Source organism: Diaporthe citri, assembly GCF_014595645.1.
Source record: "Diaporthe citri strain NFHF-8-4 chromosome Unknown scaffold_7, whole genome shotgun sequence".
Taxonomy (NCBI): Eukaryota; Fungi; Ascomycota; class Sordariomycetes; order Diaporthales; family Diaporthaceae; genus Diaporthe; species Diaporthe citri.
In genome coordinates, this window is record NW_025064852.1 from 1,156,395 (window position 1) to 1,177,779 (window position 21,385).

A 21,385-nucleotide genomic window follows, 5' to 3' on the forward strand; every position below is an offset into this window, starting at 1 on the left:
GGAAATCTGCCCTCAGAGTGTCCCTTTGGTTGTTTATATTAGTCGCCAAGTACGGCATTGAAGCATCGGCATAGCGTGGAGATTGTCATAGACGCATTGGCATCCGGTAGGCCAGAGGACAGGACAGGGGCTTGACATAGCATAGCGAGTACCAATACATATTGCATGATACTTCTACGCAACCTACTTACACAGGCGTTCTGTAAGCAGAGTACTTCAGAGGCAGGAGAGACTCTACAAGCGACTTTCAGCACAGGTGCAGAGCTGCAGTACTTTGTGATCCAAGACGGATATATAAGTCCACAAACTTTTCCGGCAATACATGGCGAGTTGAATGCCCTGTCAGACAAGCGTATAGCTTTGCACATCTTTGCACTTCTTAGCATCAGGGTGCAATCCAGCTTCCCACCTCATCTGCTGATGTCAAAATCCTTATATTGATGGCGGCTACTTCTCGTGAGCTGTTTAAACCCGTGGGTGTAAGCGAGTGTTATGGGCTCACCTTTCAATCATAATCCGAATCATTTTTGCGCCAGGGGTCGTTTCTCTTTTCCCAATAATCCTCCAGCCATTCCTTTTCTTCTCGTTCCTTCTCTATCATGTTCACGTAATCCCAGTAGTCATCTCCATTGTCAAATTCGATTCCGTGCTCATCGTATTCCCAAGTTTCCTTCACAGGTTCTCGTTTGGTGACCTCGACCGTCCATCCATAACTGCGCATCCTCGTCACACTGTCACATATATCATCTTCACCATAGACCTGGATACGGACCACAATCTCTTTCGGTGATAGAACATCTCTGGTTGCCACATCGATCGAATCGAGTGTCTCTGGTGTTACTGGTTCGTCGAGAATCGAGTTTTGCCCAGTGTCCAGTGATAATTCAAGAACCCTGATATTTTGGCAACTGGCCCGAACAAGCTCGAGGTTCCGAATGTCGCCTGGGTGGAAGCTTCCTCCTTCAGGCTGATCATCAAAGTCCCAGCGAGGGAAATCGATACAGATGTAGCGAATGAGACTTGCTTGGCAACCGATCTGACTGAGGAACAAGGCGACTGAAGCGATTTCAGGGAATCCAGGAGACCCTATGACGTTGGGGACTTCGAAGCGATTTTTCGAGTAGAACAGTCGGCTGGCTTCGCGGTAAGCCTTCTTGTTAACGCGAAGGATTGCAGGATAGAGCCCGCGTCTTTGGGACCCTACAGGTGGGCAGGGGTTACCGTCGTCTGGTTCAAAAACTATAGGTCCTGGGACAACAAGGAGCTCCGAGTATATTTTCTCTCGCAACTCGAGAGGGAGATTGAACAAACACGTTGCCATGGTGGTAATCAGCCTGTCGAGTCCCTGGGAAGACCGTCGTTGTAGCGATTCCGCCGGGCAAGTTGACCGGGAAAACGCGGGGTAAGCGCACAGGAAGGACATGTAATCACGGTGGCTTGCTCGTGTGACACCGTGGCCCATATATATTTGTCCCCACTCGACTTCAAGGTAATATTGCATTCGGCTATAAGGGCCTCGCAAACTCATATTAGATCTCCTCATCCTGTCAGGGCTGAGTTGGTTATAACTGGACTCTTGATATTCGTCTCGCTGCTACCTTTCGCCTAACCTGCCGAGGGCATCCAGCCATGGCCGGCCGTATCTATTCGCGGCCCTCGTGGTTTTGTTTGAGGGCAGAGAAAATCTCAAGACAGGTTGGGCCAAAAATAAGGTAGTAAGAATATGTATATGATGAATAATATGATCGTTCACATTGAGGTACAACTGCATTCCCGAGGCCTCAACAGCGTTCTACATGTTTGTGTTCAGCCACTCACATGCCCAGAGTGGTTGAAAGATGACGCTGCGCCACAGGCTCGTCCCACCCTTCAAACCTCCCGATTGGTGTCATGCAGCTGATACTGCATCGAATCTGCCTTGTTTAGACCTGCAGGTGGGCGCAGCAAAGAGATCGCCGTCGAATCCTGTTGCTGCCCACCTGCCAGCGCGAGCACGGTCCAGAGCTTTGATCTTCATGCTGTCCCAAGTCTGGCTGCTTCCATTCTTTCAACATTGACATAGCCGACACACCATCCGGCGTTGGGTCCTCGACGGGTGTCTATCTCCCAATATGGACCCAATTACGATGTTTGGGCTCATCGCCAGCGCGCTGAGCGTGGCAGAGATCACGACTAAAGTTGGCATGGGCTGTCGGCACTTGCAAATGGAATTTAGCGGTGCCCTTGACCATATCGACAGCATTTCTCAGCAGACCAGCACCATCGATCTGGCGATTAGAGAGATATGTTCTATCTATAATCAGCGGCCTCAGACCTTCCCGTCCTCATTCGAGTCACACCTCAGTGACTCAATATCCGCAGTCGATACCATCGCCGGGCAAATACAAGATCATGTCCATTCGGTCAGGACGGACGCTGAAACATCAAAGAGCAGGGCAAAATTAAGGCATCTGCGTAAATCAGCCCAAGTCAGAGAATGGGGTGCCACTTTGGTAGTACAAACGCAAGCATTAATGCTATTACTCCAAGTTGCTCAACTGTAGGCCGAACCCTTCCGCCGACCGCCGATGGGAGACATCTCGAGCTAAGCCACTGATGAACAGACACTCAAATGATGAGAGGACAACGGTGCTGGAGAAAGAATCTAGCAGAGAAGTGTTTGAGACAGCATCATCCATGTCCGCCAAGTTGACCATTTCTTCGTCCAAGCTCTGCAGAGAGGATGAATTCACCAAGTTCTCTTTCGACTCTGTGTTGTTAGAGTCCAAAGTTTACCGTCGCGCATTCGAATCTTCCTGGATCCGGGAAGTGAGCACTGTACTCGAAGATGAGAATGGGTCCAATAGCGGTGGGACTGCCTCCATCATGTCCGTCTCTTCCAACAGCGCAATTGCCAGCGAAGGTGACTGTGCAAGCTCATTCAGAGATTTTGATCTCTCTGGTCCGGAATCAGACAATATCAAGGAGCCTCCGATGCCAGAGTGTTCTTACGCTACAGCCTTCAGTCGCCCTTCGCCAACGCTCGAGACATCGGCGAGCAGTTGGCATGAGCAAACCGGAGAGTCGTCAACTGCGAATCCGACCAGATCAACGCTGGCTACAACCACCTCATCTCTTGACGAAAGGGCACGCATCGGTCTAGAATACAACAAGGACAAGCTTCTACACAAAAATCCCGTGGTCTCAGTTGTCGTTGAGGGAATCGGCACAGCCTCCACCGAACTCGTCGTTCGAGAACCATCGGATCACTTCGATAAGTCACAGGAAGCAATACTACACACAAGAGACCGTGTGCTTCTAGATGCGGGTGTTGACTTCGGTTCATACTGCGGAGTTGTCCGTATCAGCGCCGCCATCCAAACAGGTGGCCAACTTGATGAGCACCGATTCCCACTCACTCTGGGATTCCTGGAATACGTGGTCAACAAGCTGAGAGACGGATCGTATGACAGTTTTAGCATTCTGGCGCGATTCGCATCACCCGAATTGTCGAGAAGTGGACCGATGAATCTAATCCAAGTTGGACTGAACACTCTACACCAGCCATATCACTTCGATTTCCCATCTCAGGCCACTTTGCCGTTCACTGAGACCTCAGCACCCGGAAATCGAGTAAACGGTGGCTTTAGCTCTGTGTTCAAGGTCGCATTAGACCATACACACTCGAACATTTTGGGTATTCGAGACGACAACTCGGACGGCAGGCTCCCCACTGGTTGTTTTGCTGTCAAACAACTTCATGGCTCTTCAAGGGCCGAGTTCGAAAGAGAAGCTGAGGTTCTGAAGGCCTTATCAAACCCGGGACACCCCCATATCGTCACACTCCTCGCAACTTACCACTGGCGCGGTAATTACTATCTTCTCTTCCCCTGGGCCGAGTGTCATTTGCAAGACTACTGGAGATGCCATCCATCCCCGGCCGAAATTCAAGAATCCGAAGCTCGATCAGATCTCCACCGCTGGGCATTTGAACAATTGGTGGGAATTCCTGAAGCCCTCGAGTCTATCCACTCCGCCTCCAAGCTCCAGGGTAACACCGGAGCCGAGTGGATGTTCTCGGAACCGGCTGATACCAGTAATTACCGCCATGGCGACATAAAACCAGAGAATGTCCTGTGGTTCAAAGAATCTGGCGACAGCAAAGGAAGGGGCATTTTGGTGATCTCTGACCTTGGACTCGCTAAGGTCCACAATTCAAGCATCGGCCTGACCAGCCCTGCGACACGGCGAGGTGGTACCGAAACATATGGAGCACCAGAGCTCAAGCACCACCACCCGGGCCATCGTCTGTCTTCCGCTTACGACATATGGTCGTTCGGGTGTGTGCTGATGGAGTTCGCTTGCTGGCTAACTGGTGGGAGGAAAATGCTCGAGGCGTTTAAGCGATCACGGTGCGCAAGACTCACGAGATCACTCTCAAACGGTTTACATCCACTGACAATCTTCAGATACAAACAAACACGCCACGGGACCTTCTTCGAAGTGAAAAATGGCGAGATAGCCATAAGTCCGCCTGTATCCAGGCAGTTCAAGACGCTGCGTCACAGAATAGCAGTGCTGGATCCGCCTCTGCCAAAGGCACTTGGTCAGTTGGTTGACACCATCGAGTCATGCTTCGAGATCGATGAATGGAAGAGACCGTCCGCAGCGGTGATGGCGTCCCAACTGCGAGCCGCACATGCGATTCTGGCTGCGGATCAGGCGTCCAATGGTCAAGGCAGGGACGACCCTGGCGTTGTGGAAGTTGCTTGATGGGGCCATATGTGATCGAGCTCAGTAAACTCACGTTGATCTCCTCCGCCACCTTGCGAACATTATCGAGCTTCGTCAGACCGAGGGACAAGACGTCGTGCGGAGGTGAGCGCCGGCGCGTGTTCCGCGTCGCGGACGGTGTAGAGCCCGTGGTAGGCGGAAAGCTCGGCCTTGGAAGCGATCTGTTCTGCTATGGCACTGCCGAGGCCACCGTTGGCCCCCGTGACGAGGATGGTTCCCTTTGCGACGGGCATTTTCTTGTAGATGCTCAGGTTTATGCCCAGCTCGCTGGAAGGTGTACGGAAGACATCAAGATCACAAGAGGGAATCCGGCGGAGGCGGATTATTATATGACGGTGGTTGATATTGACTGTTGGTCCAGGTGGACCGCATTAGTGTCGAGGCATCGCGCAAGGTTTCCACTCCTACAAGCGCGACGGCAGAGCACGCTATACATCAAGGCGGCACCGGAAGATAGCACCGGAGCATGCCTTCGTGGAAAGCGGGCTAGGTCTCGTTGCCAGTTGCTTCCAATATGAGGGACGATCCGCAACAGTGAAATCCAGTGCCGGCCAACATAACTCTGCTCAGTGCCAGCGACCGCGCATTCGAGATCTTTCAGGGCGGCTGCATGTTTGTGGGTCCTGCTGTCTGTCCCAAGCAAAGTGATGCCCCCCCCTGTCGTTTTGACTCACGCTCCCCCCTCTGCACAGAAAAAATACAGCCCTCCGCGCGCGCGCCCACGCAGCATATGCACCCCTTCCTTTAATCTTTAATTATCTTAGTTTCTTTAATCATTTCTTTTATAATTATTTTCATAAGCTATTTTAATACTTAATAATAAAATAAATACTTATAAAAGAGGTAAAAAAAATAAAAATTTATATTAAGTATAAAGAAGGTATAAAGAAGGTATGCAGAAGGTATGAAAATACTGCGTGAGCGCGCTTGGTTGGAGGAGGGCTTGATATGCGTTAACGCTGCGCGGGCGCACGCGCGAAGGGCTTTTTTTTTTCTGTGCAGAGGGGGGAGCGTGAGTCAAAACGACAGGGGGGGGCATCACTTTGCTTGGGACAGACAGTGCATGACAGCCGTCCCGCTGCACGGGAAAGTAGTCCGACCGGGACTGCATTCCTTCCTTCACAGATCCGAAACCTGGCACCTGATAGAACCGATGAACTCGCGTGGCAAATCGGGCCCTCTCCGGCCGGCTATTGTGGAGTATCGCGAGCTGGACGATAACGTCAAAGCGACCACCACAGACGCCCCGCTGAGTTCTACTGTCACGAAACTTGTCTGGAAGCCATTGGGCCCGCTGATGGCTCTCATGGCGGGTAATCCAACCGCCAGGCCTGATGCTAAATGCGTCGCCGCCGTGCTCGACCTGGAGGCGGGAGTACAGTCAAGGTTACGAGATGGCTGTTCACAGGCTTGAGGTTCTCTGGTCAGCAAAACAGCGGTTATCAGTCGTGGCAGCACGGTGTTACAAAGACGGCCAGGAGACGATCACGTGGCGGCGCATACAAAACTCTTTCCGTCCTATGCACGCCTGCTCGGGGAATTCTTTGCCGCCGCGGAATTGTAGCTGAACCCGGGCCCATGCCGTCCTGAGGCACGACGTCGATAATACTACCAAAAGACGGCCGTTGGTTCGTGGGCTGGAGTCAGGCGACTGCCGCCCCGCCGAGAGCCACCCACCCACTTGACGGCCGGAAGCAGGTTGCGAAGGTATTGTTGCGCCGTGCATTGGTGGGTAGTCAATCAATCAAATGGGAAAGGTGTCAGCCGGAGATGAGCCGCCGTCCGGGCAGGCGGCGGTAGGAAGCGATGGAACAAAGGAGGAGAGGATGGGGAGGGGAGGGGGCCGTTGGACCCCTAAACTAAAATAAAATGCTGTGGAGCCATGGGGGCCACGGCGGGCTGAATAGGCTGCTCGGTAGTCTGCTAGTGCTACAGGATCTGGAGGGGCAGATGGGCCCTGTGACAATTTGCCAAGCATGGGGATATGGTGTGTTTACTCGGTGACGGTCCGGGTGCGATGCGAGCTGAGAAGCTGATGTTGATGATATTATATGTGGTGAGTGGACAGGTGTGAAGCTGTACGACTTCGGCGAAACAGAGTCGACGGGCGACTGCCGAGGTTGACGACGTCGAGGTCGAGGTCGAGATCGAGGTCGAGGTCGAGAGCAGGATGCCCAAATCCAGATTTTCGGGACTGGCAAGCAGGCGGGCAGAGAAAGGCGGAAGGTGGCATCCGAGGGTGGTCATCAGTCACAGTGTACTACGTGGCCCGTTCGTGCCATAATCTATTGTATGGCCTCCGCTCTCGTATGCAGCATACATCGATGATATACGCCAGATTGATTGATGGCAGCTGACCGTATGAGGATTGATTATCCTCGTGCGTTGAGCCAAATTACAAGCTTAAACAGTGGAGGGCAAGAGCCACTCTTCCAGCCCGGCCGCCCAGGCCACTCGCTCCTGCTCCCAAGTATCCGTGTTTCCGTCGTGTCGGTGCCCGCCTGCTCGTTTGGGCTCGTTATTTCGACTTGCCATTTCGGGGGGGGGGGGAGGGGGGAGGCGCGATCCACATGGGGCTAGACCGGGAGGAACAAAACGGTCCTGGTTCTCCGCCCAGCAGCTCTGTCCCGCCTGCCGCCGTGCAGCTGCGGCACTCTCGTTTCTCAGCTGTGCTCCTGTGTCTGCTCGTGCCCTCTTTTGGCTCTGCTTGGACCTTCGCCTTTGTCTTTAGAGATTGGCTGGCCCACAGCCTGTCGGTCTTGACCGTTGACACTATTTTGCTCACTGTAGCAGAACCACCTTTCTACACAGTACGTATGCATGATCGTGGAGACTGTCGCCAGACATGCCATGCAACCCATCTGGAAACACCAGTCTACGTAACCAGGTATGCACGCAGAAACACAGGCACAGGCGCAAGCCTGGGTCTAGGCCTCGGTAACACAGGTCGCGTGCCTTGCCTTGACTTGCCTTGAGTTGACTTGGCTTTCCTTGCCTTGGTAACCCAACCCAATATCAATACTAATCAACGCCACTCCTTCCTAGTGAATGCTTAGTCGTCCAAGTCAAGGTGTGTCCGTTCACCCCAGCTCTTTCCCTTGTGAGACGGTGCCAAGGCCAGCACGGAGCCCAACCCCCCAGCGCTGTCTCTGTCTGTCCAGTCTAGATACAGTGCCGCAGCATGCAGGAGCAGGCCTCGTTTGCCTTGGCTCCATCCCCGAACCGAATCCATCCACCCACCTGCCCGCCCATCCATCTCATCATGCCTGCTGCTCCCTTGTCTCGCGACTGTTCTTGTTTCTCCTATCGCATTCGCCATGTCCATGTCGCCGTCTCTCCTTCTTCCTCCCCTCATTCTTTCCTGACCTGACAACCGAGACCACAGTATCCAAGCTCGAAAGTAGCAGCTTGTGCCTGCCCGACTTCGACTTGCTTGCGTCTTGCTTGCGACTGCGACCCGCGACCCGCGACTTGCGATCCGCACCTCTTCCCTGCGGCCAACAACATGATCGTCGGCCTCGCCCAGCTCCTTTCGCTCACATAACACCTTTTGATCGCAACCTCGCCGTATAGCTTCCTGCGAACCCAAAGTGGCCACTCCTTTGCTCCCACTGCTCTCCCACCTGACATGTCATATTTTATATCCTGACTACGAACCTGCGCGACACCTGTCGCAACGTCCTTGAGCGCCCCAAAACGGCCTCCCCTCTTTTGTCCTGGTGACGATCGCGACATCCAGTCGCCAGCTTTACAAGATGCTTCGTCTTAGGAGATACCGCGTCTTCGTCGCGTGCGCCTTCGTCTTCGTCTTCTTGCTCTACCGAGTCTCTGTCAACTCGGCTTGGGACAATAGTAATTTCGACTACCAGCAAGCCGCCGTGCAACCCAACCCACAGCCTCAGGCTGCCGAGCGGGACCAGGTGCAGAAGCCACTCGCCGAGAAACCCCCACCAGTTGTCGAGGACACTTTTGCCGCAGATGATGCAGAGGAAAAGGTCAAGATACCCAAACTCAAGACCACAACTGAAGTAAAGGATGGCTTTGCCTTGCCACCTGCTCCCACCGTGGAGGAGCCCCTCGCACCGCTTGACCAAGGGAACCGCCCAGCACAGGAGCCGCCTGCCACGACCGAGCCGCCCACCCCTCTCATCCCTGATCGACGACCTGGCAAGGTTGGGGACACCTACCCACACGCGGTTGACGAGCCTCTACACATCCAAGACCCGCCGGGCAGGTACCCAGACAGTCCTGTGGCCGCCACCACCACATCAACCACCATTTATTGGGAAAAGCAACCAGAGTGGTTCCCAGTCCCCGAAGATTCTCTGATTCCTCTTCCCACCGGCAAGCCAAAGTCTGTCCCCAGGGTGCAGTATAACTTCGGCTCTGAGAGCGTCGACACGAAGGCGAAGCGCGAGGACCGCCTGGCGCAGGTCAAGGCGGAGATGAAGCGCGCATGGGAGGGCTACGAGAAGTTCGCCTTTGGCCACGACGAGCTCGTACCCATTGAGAAGTCTTTCAAGGACCCCTTTTGCGGCTGGGCGGCTACTCTCGTGGACGCCATGGACACGCTCTGGATCATGGGCCTGAAGGAGGAATTCGACTCGGCGTACAAGGGATTGAAGGACATCGACTTCACAACGACCCCGCATCGTAACGAGATCCCTGTTTTCGAAACTACAATCCGGTATTTGGGGGGTCTTCTTGCGGCATACGACGTCAGTGGTGGCCACAAGGGCGACTATCCACTTCTTCTGAAGAAGGCTGTCGAGCTTGCCGAGGTCTTGATGGGTATTTTCGATACGCCCAACAGGATGCCCGTACTGTACTACAAGTGGAAGCCGGCGTACGCCTCTCAGCCAAAACGGGGTAGCACACGTGCTGGCATAGCAGAGCTCGGCACGTTGTCCATGGAGTTCACGAGGCTAGCCCAGCTAACCGGAAAAGACAAGTACTACGATGCTATTGCTCGTATTACAGATGCACTGGAAGAGTGGCAAAATCGCGACGACGAGACAGCCCCAACACTCCCTGGTATCTTCCCCGAGAACGTGGACACGTCTGGATGCAATGCATCAGCTACCGCAGCGATCAAGGAGGCTAGCCTCAAAGCTCAGCTGCAGGCGGAGACCGCTGTTCTTGAGGAACCCCAGGGATACGTTCCACCGGCGGCTGGAAGCTCAGGCGCGACCGATGCGTCGACCCAGGGGAGGCCCAGCGTAGAGTTCCAGGTGAAACCGGGCGGCGGGGGAAGCCCCGACGTTGGTGGCTTTAGGAATGTTGAGAAACGTCAAGTTGGCGACGACAATGCACAATTGGAGGGACCTTCTCGACAGCCGGGCCAGGTGCCGGACATGACCCCTCCACATACAGCAGCTTCTAGTACTCGCTTCCAGAGTCATGAGCCAGCTGAGCCGCTCGCGGCGAATGGTCTGCCTGCTGATTGGGACTGTGTGGCTTCAAATCTCACTGCGGCACCGGGTATGGAGTCGTTCTCTATGGGCGGATCACAGGACTCTGCCTACGAGTATTTCCCAAAGCAATATCTTCTCTTGGGCGGACTCGAGCCCAAGTACCGCACGCTGCATGAAAAGACGGTGGCAGCAGTCAAGAAGTGGCTCCTATTCCGTCCCATGGTTCCGGATGAGCCCGATATTCTGTTCTCCGCCAAGGTTAGAATCTCCAGCGGCAACGACTTGAGTCTGTCGGAGAGAATGGCGTACGAGTACGAAATCACCCATCTAACGTGTTTTCTGGGCGGCATGTTCGGCCTCGGCGCAAAAATCTTCGATTCACCTGAGGACTTGGAAATCGGCAAGCGTCTCACCGACGGATGTGTCTGGGCATACGCCGTGATGCCGAGCGGAATCATGCCTGAGTACTCTCATGTTGCTCCTTGCAGCGATGCTGAGAACTGCCAATGGAACGAAACATTATGGACCGATGAATATTTGGACCCAAACCCCGAATGGAGGGTTCAGCAGATGGAGAACTATCACGAGCGTGTCCGGCTCTGGGAGACTGAGAAACAGCAAGCCTTGCGCACAGAAGCCGAGAGACTCCAAGCAGCAGAAGAATCGGCCCGAAAGACCCCATACCCGTATCCTGGTGAGACAAGACCGAAGACGGGACAGACTTCTCAGGAGCCAGGAGTGCCAGCTGGGTACAGCGGGGCGAACCGTGTCGGCAGCAGTAGCCCAGCAAGCAACGCAGACGGCTCTCCTAGGCGTTATGACGACATCGCATCTCGGCCTGCGGTGCACAAGCGTGACCTTGACGAGGAGGCATCTTTTTTGCCAACGCCTGACGCATCCGACGACGTGCCGCCCGCTTTGACCGTGGACCCGGCAACGCTGGACCAGCAGGCCATCAAGCAGAAGATGAAGAAGCTCGAGGCGGAACTCAACCGCTACGACGAGACCACGGGCCGTACTTCGGATTCAGGAGCCTTTGGTGGGACAGTGGGTCAGGTGCCCATCGATCAGGCTGTCATCAACCTACCCCCACGACCAGTCAAGCCTGATACTCATGAGGAGTTTGTGCAGAATCTGATCGTGAGCGAGGGCCTTCCCCCAGGTTTCACGCGGATTGGTGATAAGAGATACATTCTGCGGTAAGCTAGCACTCCCCCAGTCCTCGGCTTGGTTTCTTTCTGGACCACTGAACTAATGATTTTGTCCTCCCAATGCAGGCCCGAGGCGATCGAGTCCGTCTGGTACATGTACCGGATTACAGGCGACCCCATTTGGCAGGAGAAGGGATGGAAGATGTGGCAGGCGGTCGCCAAACACACGCGCAGCCAGGTCGCCAACGTAGCCGTCGACGGGGTCAACAACAAGGACGGCACCACCACACCCATCGACTCCATGGAGAGCTTCTGGCTGGCGGAGACGCTCAAGTACTATTACCTTCTGTACTCGGATACTGACCTCATCAGCCTGGACGACTGGGTGTTGAACACCGAGGCCCACCCCTTCCCACGGCCTCGATGAGGATTCTTCCGTGTATCTGAGGTCCCTGAAATTTTTTCATGTATGGCTTGGGCAAGCGAGCATGGGATGGAGTTTGGCGTATCAACAACAAAACAGGCATTGCATATCATGGATAGGCGGCGGTACCGCCAACCCCTTTGTCATTTGGGGGCGAAATCATGCACCATGAAAGCATGGCATACCTAGAATTCCTAAACAGAGTATCTCTAAATCTCTAATATTAGAGACTCACGAGTCCTATTTCCTTTAACAGAATGCAACATGCACAAATCGTGACGGTATGGGCCTGGGACAGTGTGTTTGTTTCATTGATGCTCAAGTTTGTTTTTCATTTCAGGTGTCTGCTCGCCAACGGTAATTATCCGCCCGTCGACTGACAGCAGCAGGTATCCTTTTCTCTCTCTATTTCCTATGACCTATGCGCAATAAAACACTGCTGCTCGAGGGCAGCTACAAGTACGGGAATGCAAATATAAGAGAAGAAGAAAAGCAGAAAAAATGACCACACAAGAACAAGTGCGCAATAAACTGAATTAAGTGACAATAGAAACAAAAAGGGGCGTCTGTCTTCCTTCTTTTTGGGCCGCAACAAGACCAAACCATCGAAGGCCGACCTCCCCTCCTTGTGGATGGATATAAAGAACTCCGTTTCCCAAATGCTTGCTTGCTTTCTTTGGGCTTCTCCCTTCTCCCCTCACCCTGCTGTGCCTTTCTCTGTCCGTCTCTGTCCGTCTCTCTCCTCGTTTTGGTCGGATTATTTCGAGATGGGATGTTTGTGTGGCGGTGATTGGTGGCGGAGATCCGGAGAGAAGGTGAGAGGTAGAGAGAGAGAGAGAGAGAGAGAGCCAGATTTGCATGTACATATTCCTTTGCATACCGCCGCCCGCCTGTTCCAAATCCTGCCCTGCCATTCCATTCCCTGGCCTCCCCGGCGGCCGGGCCCTGTCATCATCGTCGTCTTCCCGTCCCTTTCATTATATATACCGCATTGGGCGTATAGGAGGCTGGAGGAGGGTTTCGTGATCGCCGGTTCGTCATTGGCGTGGACGGAATATGGTGGCGATGGCGAGGGTGGGCATATTCCCTTTCCATTCGTACGTTGGACGATTCTGCTCATATTTGTTTTTCTTTTTCCAGAGGTATTTTCCCCATTTCGTACCCGTGTCTATCATATCATTTCCATCATCGTAACATCTCTTCTTTCCAAATTGTGCCCTCGTCCCGACACCCCCTGCTCCCTCAAGAAAAAATCCTTTTCTACAAAGAGGCGGGGGGCTCGGCCTAGTCGGCCAGCTGGCTCAGCACCCTTATGCTCAGGATCATGACGAGCAGGCCGATGGTGACGATGATGAGCAGCGTGAAGGAGAACCACCCCAGAACCATGGCGCTGGTGCCGACGCCGGACTTTACGCTGCCGTTGCCAAAGTCCTCGGCGATGGTGCTGGCGGCGACGGAGGCGGTGTGCTGCCACAGGACCGACACGAGCACGAAGATGGAGGCGATGAAGATGATGGCGAGCGCCACCTGCGACACGGGCCGGCTCGGGAAGGGCTTCACCTCGCGGTCGGACCCCTCGCTGTCCTCCTCCTCGTGCCAGCCCGGGAAGGTGGCCAGGAGGAGGAAACAGATGAAGGCGAAGATTATGGCGATGATGCTGAGTGGGGGAAAGGGCACGGTCAGTACTGGCTGGCAGGCAGGCAGAAATTATGGAAGTAGGGGAGTCAATGCTCACATGAGGTAGGGGAACACGATCGAGTCCTTGAACTGGCTCGCCAGCCAGATGAGGTTCAGGGGGTCCTGGTCGACCGAGACCTCCTGGGCGAGGGAGGTGGCGTTGTTGGAGCACAGCCAGCTGCCGCCGTCCGGGTTGATGCAGATGCCGAAGTAGCCCACGCGGGCCTGTAGGTGGGCGTCCCCGGCCAGGCCCTTGATGGAGGAGTAGGCGGCGTAGTTGACCTGGGCCGTGTCGGGCCGCGGGGTGTAGTCGTCATAGTAGAGGGATATCAGGAAGATGTCGGGGATGAGCGGGCTCGATGATGAGCATCCTGCGAGGAGGAGGGCTGCACAGAGAGAGGCATTGTCAGTAAGGTGAGGATTACTTGGATCTCCCCCATCTGGGGTGCGTGTGTCTGTTGCGCGCGCGCGTGGAGTCGTTGTGGAGACGCTGGGACGGGGACTTACATAGCAGGATAATTGCTATCGCTATTAATATCATCAACACATGGTGGTAACCGAGGAATGGTACGAAGCCTGGAGAGCAGTGTTAGCAGCTAGTCTGTATGCCTTGTCTTCTGTCTGTCAAGCCCGCCCATGTGGCCTCCGAGACATCGAGGGACTGGAATGTTGTTGTCGCTGGATCTGGGTGCGGAATTGGTTGAACGTACGGTACCACCCCACTTTGAACCTCTCGTTCGCCATGTTGTCGCCTGTGTCCTCCGCCGCTGCTGATCCCTAAGACGACCTCTCCGTGGAGAGTCGGAGGGACGTCGAAGGGCGCCCTGGCGGGCCAGTCGACCGGACGGTGCTGTCAGGGCCGTGGGGATTCGCGGTGTTGCTGTCTGCTTGTTGCCGTGGACAGGATCCGCTTTGAGCCTGGTGAGGCCTGCGCTGGAATGGAGAACGGCCTGGCGCCGCTTGTTGACTTGAGGGGTGGTGGGTAGCAGGCGGCAGACTGGAATGTTGTAGTCCTAGATATGCCACACTACTTGTTGTGGGTAAGGTGAACAAAGAAGGGCAGAGGCAGAGAGATGGAGATGGAGATAGCAGTGAGACTACAGCTGCGGGTGGAATGCAAGTCGAAAGTGTATTGTGTATGGTATGGTGTGTGTGGTTGTCATGGAGAGAGAAAGGGAGAAGGAGGACAGCAGGAAAACTGATGCAGGATTCCCTCTTGCTTCGCGCATGTACAATCTTGGACTGGCGTCGAGTATTGCGATGGCTGGGAAACGCACCCGTGAGGCCCATGTAACTTGTAGTTCTGGCCCAGCATGCAAGCCTGCAGGAAGGGGGACGGCAGGGCAGGGCAGGTGGAGCGCATGTGCCTTACGTAGTGCCAATTGGGCGGGATCTGACATTCGACAACAACAGCCAAGAGAACAATCCCAAACCTGCGCCACCACTTTTTTGGCTTCCTGGGGTGGGCTTGCATGTACCTCGCGGTCGTCCGTAGCAACAGGATGGGCTGCGGCCAGGCCAGGGGTGGTACCTGATCTATTCTCAATGACCGATTGAGGTGGATGAGGCTCGCGGAACAGGTGAGCAGCAGCAGCCTCCCCCAGGATCCGGTAAACAAAAATCCGGAGGTTGGGCCAGCAACCGAACCCAATCAGGACTAGCGCGGGCGGGTGCATCCCCACCTTAAAGTGGTTCCTGCATGTCTAGCGAGTGACGTAGCCGCAAAGCAGCCACTCTCGGCCGGGCATTTGCTTAGCTAAACGACAATGAGGGAGGCTGGGAGAGCAGGATGCAGCTCCCATCCCTGCACCCCCACCGACTAACATGCATCCCTGTCGGCCAGCTCAACTCCCTGTCAGCAACGACGTCCTTCCTCTTTCAAGCTGTCTATCTACCTACTGTATGTTTGACTCTCCTTCCCCTTTGCTATGATATAACCACTTCTATTGCTGCCGGGGTATCCAAAGACCACGAGACACCTGTCCTCATGCCTTTGCATCCATGCGTATGTGTGCGTATCTCGCTCAGTAAACTACGGTCTCGACAGCCCTGCCAAGCCATCACTCGGAGCGAGTGACCACAAGTCGATCCTGTTGCGGTCCATACTCTTTTGGTCTTGCCCATAAATCCAAACAAACCTCCTGACCCACGGACTTCCACAACGCAAGATATGATTTAACAGACCGACCCGCCGATCCGGTCCCATGCCACCGTCGCAATGTGGCCGCGTACCAGCGACCCGTCGTCGGAAGGACCTGCCGCGATGAAACACCACGCAGATGCGCCAGCTCTAACGAGCGGATAGCCCAAGGAGCACGCAGTCTTTGTGCAGCTAGATGTTTTTACCCATGCCTGGACATGGAGTACCACATGAGGCTTGTATGATGGAAATGCGACTCAATGGGCCAGTCTTGAGCCTGGAAGCTGCCAGGTCTATCGCGTTGACAGGCTCGAGCATGGGCCAGTCACCGTGCAGTGACTGGGGATCGAACTTGAACGCCGTCACGACTTGAGAAACCTGGGAGAGGCTATGGTATGAGCCACTGGCTGGGAAAATTCCCAAAGGTGGATCTTACTTGCCCAACCGATAAGTGTCGGCAAGGCTGAAAGGCTGGTGGTTACGCTCCGTATCGCCCGGCGGGACATCTGCATTCTGGGCATGTCACGCCACCAGTCGAAAGGCCCAATCAAGGGTCTCAGGCCCTTTGCCTACCAAGTCCGAGGTAGCAGCAGCCGTAAAGAGACACAAGAGAGGCAAAGACTGCTAGCTGAGCTTTGTCGGAGTGTGCCGGCCAAGATAAACGATTTTCGTCTCTCACGCCCGCCTCTCAGCGTCTAAGAGCCTTGAGGTTGGCCACTTGGTGACTTAATCTTGACCTTTGAGGCCACTCTTTCTTGAGATTCAGAAGAAACTCCGTATGTTTGGACGAGGCACACTATTCTAACCGCTAGTTTTCTAATGCCGGGATATCCCTTTAGGCACATTCCCCTGATTAACGTGTTCAGATACACATAAACTGTCCGACAGCAACTCTAGCCGGTGGAATGATGGAAGTCAAGTCCACGCAAGTCACTGCAAAGGGTCACCTTTATATATGTATCCCACCGTCATTAAAAAGAGCTTCTCACAAAATCTTATTGGCAGAGGCCTATTGCTGATCAAAGTTCACAATTACTGAAGGGAAACAAAGTCGGTCCGACGGTTTTGTTTGCCTCCTCGTTCGGTCGTGGACCAGTCTTAAGGCAAGCCCTCGCCAAGGGAGATGCACATCACTCAGCATGTGGACTATGAAATGCTCACACAGTAAAGCAACCCCGAGCAGACCTGCATGTACGATTTCCTGCGCGTCCTCGTTCACTTAGACCGTCCTTTGTGTCGTTCTCTAATTGGTAAATTGATCTCATGTAGTCGCGAGTAACTCGTTCACACGAGACCAGCATGCGTGTGGCAGGAAAGACTGGGTCTGGCAAACATGTATTCGAAGTGGGCGTATGACTAAGGTCCGAGTGCGGAAGGGGCCCTGGGCACCCCTTTTTAAAGGAAAACGGATATTTGCATAGAAGAAAAGGGATGGTACACAGATACCTCTTAAATAATATTCCCGCAGTTAATCAGAGCTTAATACCCACATCCAATTCCCAAACCCACAACTGATTTATATAACTGCGCTCAATATAAATATGTAAAGTTATTTAGGCTTGAGTATGTAAATTGGGTATGTTGGGTATAGGTATCTTGGCTCTGGATGTGTTAGGTGTGGGTGTGAGTGTGTTGGGTGTGAGTGCACTTGGCGTGCGTGTAATGTGTCCGTATACCATCCGTTTCTTTTCGTGCGAATAAATGTTCTCTTTTTTTAAAGACAGACAGCGTACGTACGCAGTACGTATTCTCTATTCACTGGGCCCCCATTGACTGCCATGTTGAGAAAACGACAAGACACACTGCTCTCCCATTCGCGATGGAATGATGAAGGATAAAGTTCAGGAAAGCCGAATCATCGAGGCATTCAGAGACGAAGAGAACATCCACCAAATGAGTCACCAACTTTCCACAAAGCTACCGATCGATTGCATTTTGGCCGATGTCAGGAAAACTTCGTGAGTGCCCTTTGCTACTGCTGTAGTCGATTGAGCCAGGCTCGCTGAATCGTATGTCTGACGCAGGTCGTATCGCCGCAATGACCAAAACGACAACGACATTGGCCTCTTTGAGGCCCAATAGAACCCCAGGTCTTTTTTTTTGCCCCGGGGGGGGGGGGCGCCGCTGCATGCCCCAAAAGGGGTCACACGCCTCCTTATCGTAAGCGTAACGTATCCGGCGGTCAGCATCTAATTTACTCTTATCAGCACTCAATGTATATATAAGTACGAGAGAAATAGGTAGAAGCTGGGACGGGAGTGGTTTGGGATAAGCTCGGTCGGATACGGGTGGAAGTTGTGTCGAGGTGGAAGTCGGTGGAGGCCGAGATCTGGTGGAGGCAGATATTCGGTCGAGGCAGAGATCCGGTCGAGGTAGGAGTTGGTTGAGGTAGTGGTCGGTTGGGGGTAGACGTCGCGTTGAGGCGCAAGTTCGGAGAAGACAGGTGTTGAAGTCAAAAGAAGGTTTACTTACTGTGATTGTTGTTGACTTGCTACAAACATGTTAGCATCATTCAAACATAGGTCAAGCGAGGGAAGAGATCATGGGAATGTGGAGGGAGGCTTACCAAACTTCTCAATTTGTAATCAAACTATAGATTAGAGACCACGTTAGCCAGATTTCAGCAGCAAGAATTGCACGGTGAGGGAGGGGACGTGATGGAGCTCCAGTGAAGGCAATGAGCAAGGATCCAGGGTTGACAGCAGATCCGGCAGATGTTGAAACGATGGCCTTGAGTTGTAACAGGATGTTGCTGAGCCGGACGGATGTCGTGCAAAGTTCCGGGGCCGATGAGTTTGTAGCGCTCGGTAGCCCAAAGTTGAGGAAGCGGAAGGGATCGTGGGGAACAATGTGCAGGCGTAGGAAGGAAACGCAAGGAAAAATGGCTGGCTGTCGTTATTTGGCGCGAAGCTGTCGAGGTCACCGAAGAGGTGATGAGCCAGGGGAAAAGAAGGGAGGCATCCGGGGTCCAGAGGCGCAGCGTCTGGTGTCTCCAAGACTGATCCACATGGAGCGGCCTGCAATCCCAGATGGAATGATGCCCGGAGGATCATTAGGCGCAAAGAAATCGCGGTGTGGATGCCGCTGAATCGGCAGAGGCTGGGCTGAGATCTGTCCGTGGAGAAGCATAGGGGGATTCCGGAAACGCGGGTCCAGATAAATGCCCTTTGGCAGGGAGAGTGATGGGATCTTGTGCAAAGAGACTGGGCGTGGGACAGACATGATGAGAGCATAGGGGTGGGCACTTACTTGTAAGTGGTCTCGTTTTTAGTCTGTACACATGTGCTTCTTAAGTAATATGCATCCAGTCCCTTCATACAGTGATAAACGCTTAAACACCCAACGTTAAAAAAACAATACAATATCGATAACAGTAGGCTTTGAACAACGTACTTGTAACTATGCATGAAGAGAAGAGAAGAGGAAAGAATCGAAATCGTCTGTCTGGCAAGGGAGACATCATACCAAGCACAGGCGAACAACATTCACAGGCGGAAGGAGCATTCGGGGGTTGCAAAACATTCTTGATTGATTGTGTCTTCGAAACTGAAGGAGCAGGCCATCGATGGTCACCATGGGAAACTGCATCCAGTATGGTATGGAAAGAGACTCGGAACCTGTCAATGGGTGCCAAAATGATGGGCATCTTGAGATGCCTTCAAGAACAAACGTGTCACTTAATTAATACCAGGGCTACGGCCTATTTATGGGCTAAGTAGGCAAAGATAAAGGTGCTTATGTAGTTGCTGGAACTGCTAGAAATGGCTGGGATATCATGCGCTCTGGAGCTGGCCTTGCTTTTAACCTCGTTAAGCAGGTTGTCCATGTCCCATACCTACCCGAAATGACATATGCCGTTGCGGACTAGGTGAAGTAGGTTCTTGCCATGGCGACACCAATACACTCTTCGTCAGGGTGTGTTGCTGCAGAGAAGTCCACTTGAACGTCCCTATTGGACAGGAACAGGTGTAGATGGAGGCAAGCCTGGACGGATGAGCACCAAAGGGCTACCCAGTCCCCAGAGGAGACGGTATACTTCCCTCAGCCGGTGTGTCCACTCTTGTTGGTAAGAGATCGGACGTGGCACGAAATTGTTCGTGGCCCAGAGCCTATTTGCTTGTCCCGAATTGGCACCAATTGCCATTCGTGAACAACCAACAGGTGTATTCGTGCGGCGCAGCGCAAATCAGTGTCCAGTGAGACGAAATGGCTCGACGAGAGACCCACCAGGGTGCCAGGGTAGGGATCAACCCCGTTACATACACTGAAGTTTGTCAAGCGAGTATCCATTCCTGATCTTATCGAAGCCCTCCAAGTGGATGTTGGTGCTACATATGCTGTTGGTGCTAGGTACGTTGTTGGTGCTACTGTGAAGCGAGTCAGGGATGCCTTCTCGGCGCTTAAGCAGTAAATATAGATGTATTGAGTGTGCTGTAAATAAAGAAGAGGTTCTCCGTGTCGTGGACCCGACGTAAACCCGTCCTTCCAAGTATTAGCCTTTTAGGAACTGGATTCCGGCCTGCGGCGGGCTAACTTCAACCACAATGGCGAGTGTGACGTCTACCGTCATGACCATAGGGGGCACACCCACAATCTTCGTGCCATTGCCTACTCCATATCCCTCCGAGGATGGCTGCGGTACGAACATTTATCAGTTGGCAAGTACGACACCGACGTTTCTTGCGTGGGATCCAGCCTATGGCAAGAGTGTCACCGACGCCGCAAGTTGTATCCCATCCCAGGTCTCAACCTGGCGGTTTCAGGACCCGGATGCATTGTTATACACTGCTATAGGGCCGACCTTTGTCTGTCCTGAGGCATACTCGACCGTGTCCACCACAGTCACCGCAAGCTCCGTTCAGAAGGTCTACTGCTGTCCTTCGTATGTGCCCCAGCCCCGAGCCGAGAGGGCCCACCCGCCGGGAAAAGAATTCAAATTAACAGACAGCCAGTCAATACACTCTTCTATCCGCCCACCCAAACGAGGCCGCAGTCTTTCCGTCCCAGTGGACATCAATGATCACCGAGGGCCAGACGCTGTCATGGTTCACCGGCATGGCCTCGGGGTCGAGCCTCTCCACGACAACCGTGTTCACTTCCCCCGCGACCATGTTCGCCGGGCCGGTCAATGGTTTCAACATTGCCACCAGCAGCCAGGCCACGGCGACGGATTCCGCAGCCGGGGGAACGCAGCAAACGACGACTCCATCTTCTCAATCTCCACAGTCCTCCGCCTCATCTACCGGAACGTCAACACTAGGACTAAGCATAGGGATAACCCTTGGCATTGTCTTCGCAGTTCTGCTCTTAGGCATCGCGGCTTTTGTTCTTTGGAGGAGACGGCGGGCAAGGCTGGCTCGGGCGCACTCCAAAGGCAGTGATTTTGGCGCGTCACCGGACAAGACGGAGCTGGATTATGAGGGTTTTGCACCGGTGATTAGTCCGACCCAACACAGTAATACACTGGAAGAATTACCGGTGACTAAATGGGTATCCATTAATGAATTGCCTGTGGCTGGACCGAGATCGATTTACGAATTAGAATCGAGATCGATTTACGAATTACCAGGAAGGTGGGAAAGATGACTTATAGGATTTGAGTTGGTCAGTGGATCTTAATGAATCGTTTAGTCTGTCTGGAAACTTTCTTCTCTGAATGCGCCTCTGAATTCCCATCGTTGAAAGCTATGTAGTTTCTTCCTCTGTTGCTCCGTGGGCACGATGGCATAATGCAGGATGCGCATGGACATGTTGCCCGAGACTCAGGCATTGCAGACACAAATTAAGCTCTCAAACGAAATGGAGG

At 53.6% G+C, this 21,385-nt stretch overlaps 6 protein-coding genes across 6 annotated transcripts; 3 read left to right on the forward strand and 3 right to left on the reverse strand.

The window, feature by feature from the left end:
• Positions 1-505: 505 nt before the first annotated feature.
• Positions 506-1,321, reverse strand: INS49_013560 (uncharacterized protein; the record flags this gene model as incomplete). Its single annotated transcript, XM_043174257.1, has 1 exon — positions 506-1,321. One exon carries the CDS (start codon positions 1,319-1,321, stop codon positions 506-508), a length of 816 nt encoding a protein of 271 aa, XP_043021202.1.
• Positions 1,322-2,111: 790 nt separating this feature from the next.
• On the forward strand, positions 2,112-4,752 carry INS49_013561 (uncharacterized protein; the record flags this gene model as incomplete). The annotated part of the gene is made up of 3 exons (XM_043174258.1): positions 2,112-2,539; positions 2,604-4,391; positions 4,449-4,752. The coding sequence occupies 3 exons, from the start codon at positions 2,112-2,114 to the stop codon at positions 4,750-4,752; spliced, it is 2,520 nt and encodes an 839-aa protein (XP_043021203.1).
• A 62-nt stretch (positions 4,753-4,814) lies between these two features.
• On the reverse strand, positions 4,815-6,081 carry INS49_013562 (uncharacterized protein; the record flags this gene model as incomplete). Its single annotated transcript, XM_043174259.1, has 2 exons — positions 4,815-5,040; positions 5,915-6,081. 2 exons carry the CDS (start codon positions 6,079-6,081, stop codon positions 4,815-4,817), a joined length of 393 nt encoding a protein of 130 aa, XP_043021204.1.
• A 2,447-nt stretch (positions 6,082-8,528) lies between these two features.
• INS49_013563 (uncharacterized protein) lies at positions 8,529-11,765 on the forward strand (the record flags this gene model as incomplete). Its single annotated transcript, XM_043174260.1, has 2 exons — positions 8,529-11,386; positions 11,465-11,765. 2 exons carry the CDS (start codon positions 8,529-8,531, stop codon positions 11,763-11,765), a joined length of 3,159 nt encoding a protein of 1,052 aa, XP_043021205.1.
• A 1,281-nt stretch (positions 11,766-13,046) lies between these two features.
• Positions 13,047-14,183, reverse strand: INS49_013564 (uncharacterized protein; the record flags this gene model as incomplete). The annotated part of the gene is made up of 4 exons (XM_043174261.1): positions 13,047-13,419; positions 13,498-13,825; positions 13,947-14,015; positions 14,150-14,183. 4 exons carry the CDS (start codon positions 14,181-14,183, stop codon positions 13,047-13,049), a joined length of 804 nt encoding a protein of 267 aa, XP_043021206.1.
• Positions 14,184-20,123: 5,940 nt separating this feature from the next.
• INS49_013565 (uncharacterized protein) lies at positions 20,124-21,172 on the forward strand (the record flags this gene model as incomplete). The annotated part of the gene is made up of 3 exons (XM_043174262.1): positions 20,124-20,461; positions 20,532-21,069; positions 21,122-21,172. 3 exons carry the CDS (start codon positions 20,124-20,126, stop codon positions 21,170-21,172), a joined length of 927 nt encoding a protein of 308 aa, XP_043021207.1.
• Positions 21,173-21,385: the final 213 nt, after the last annotated feature.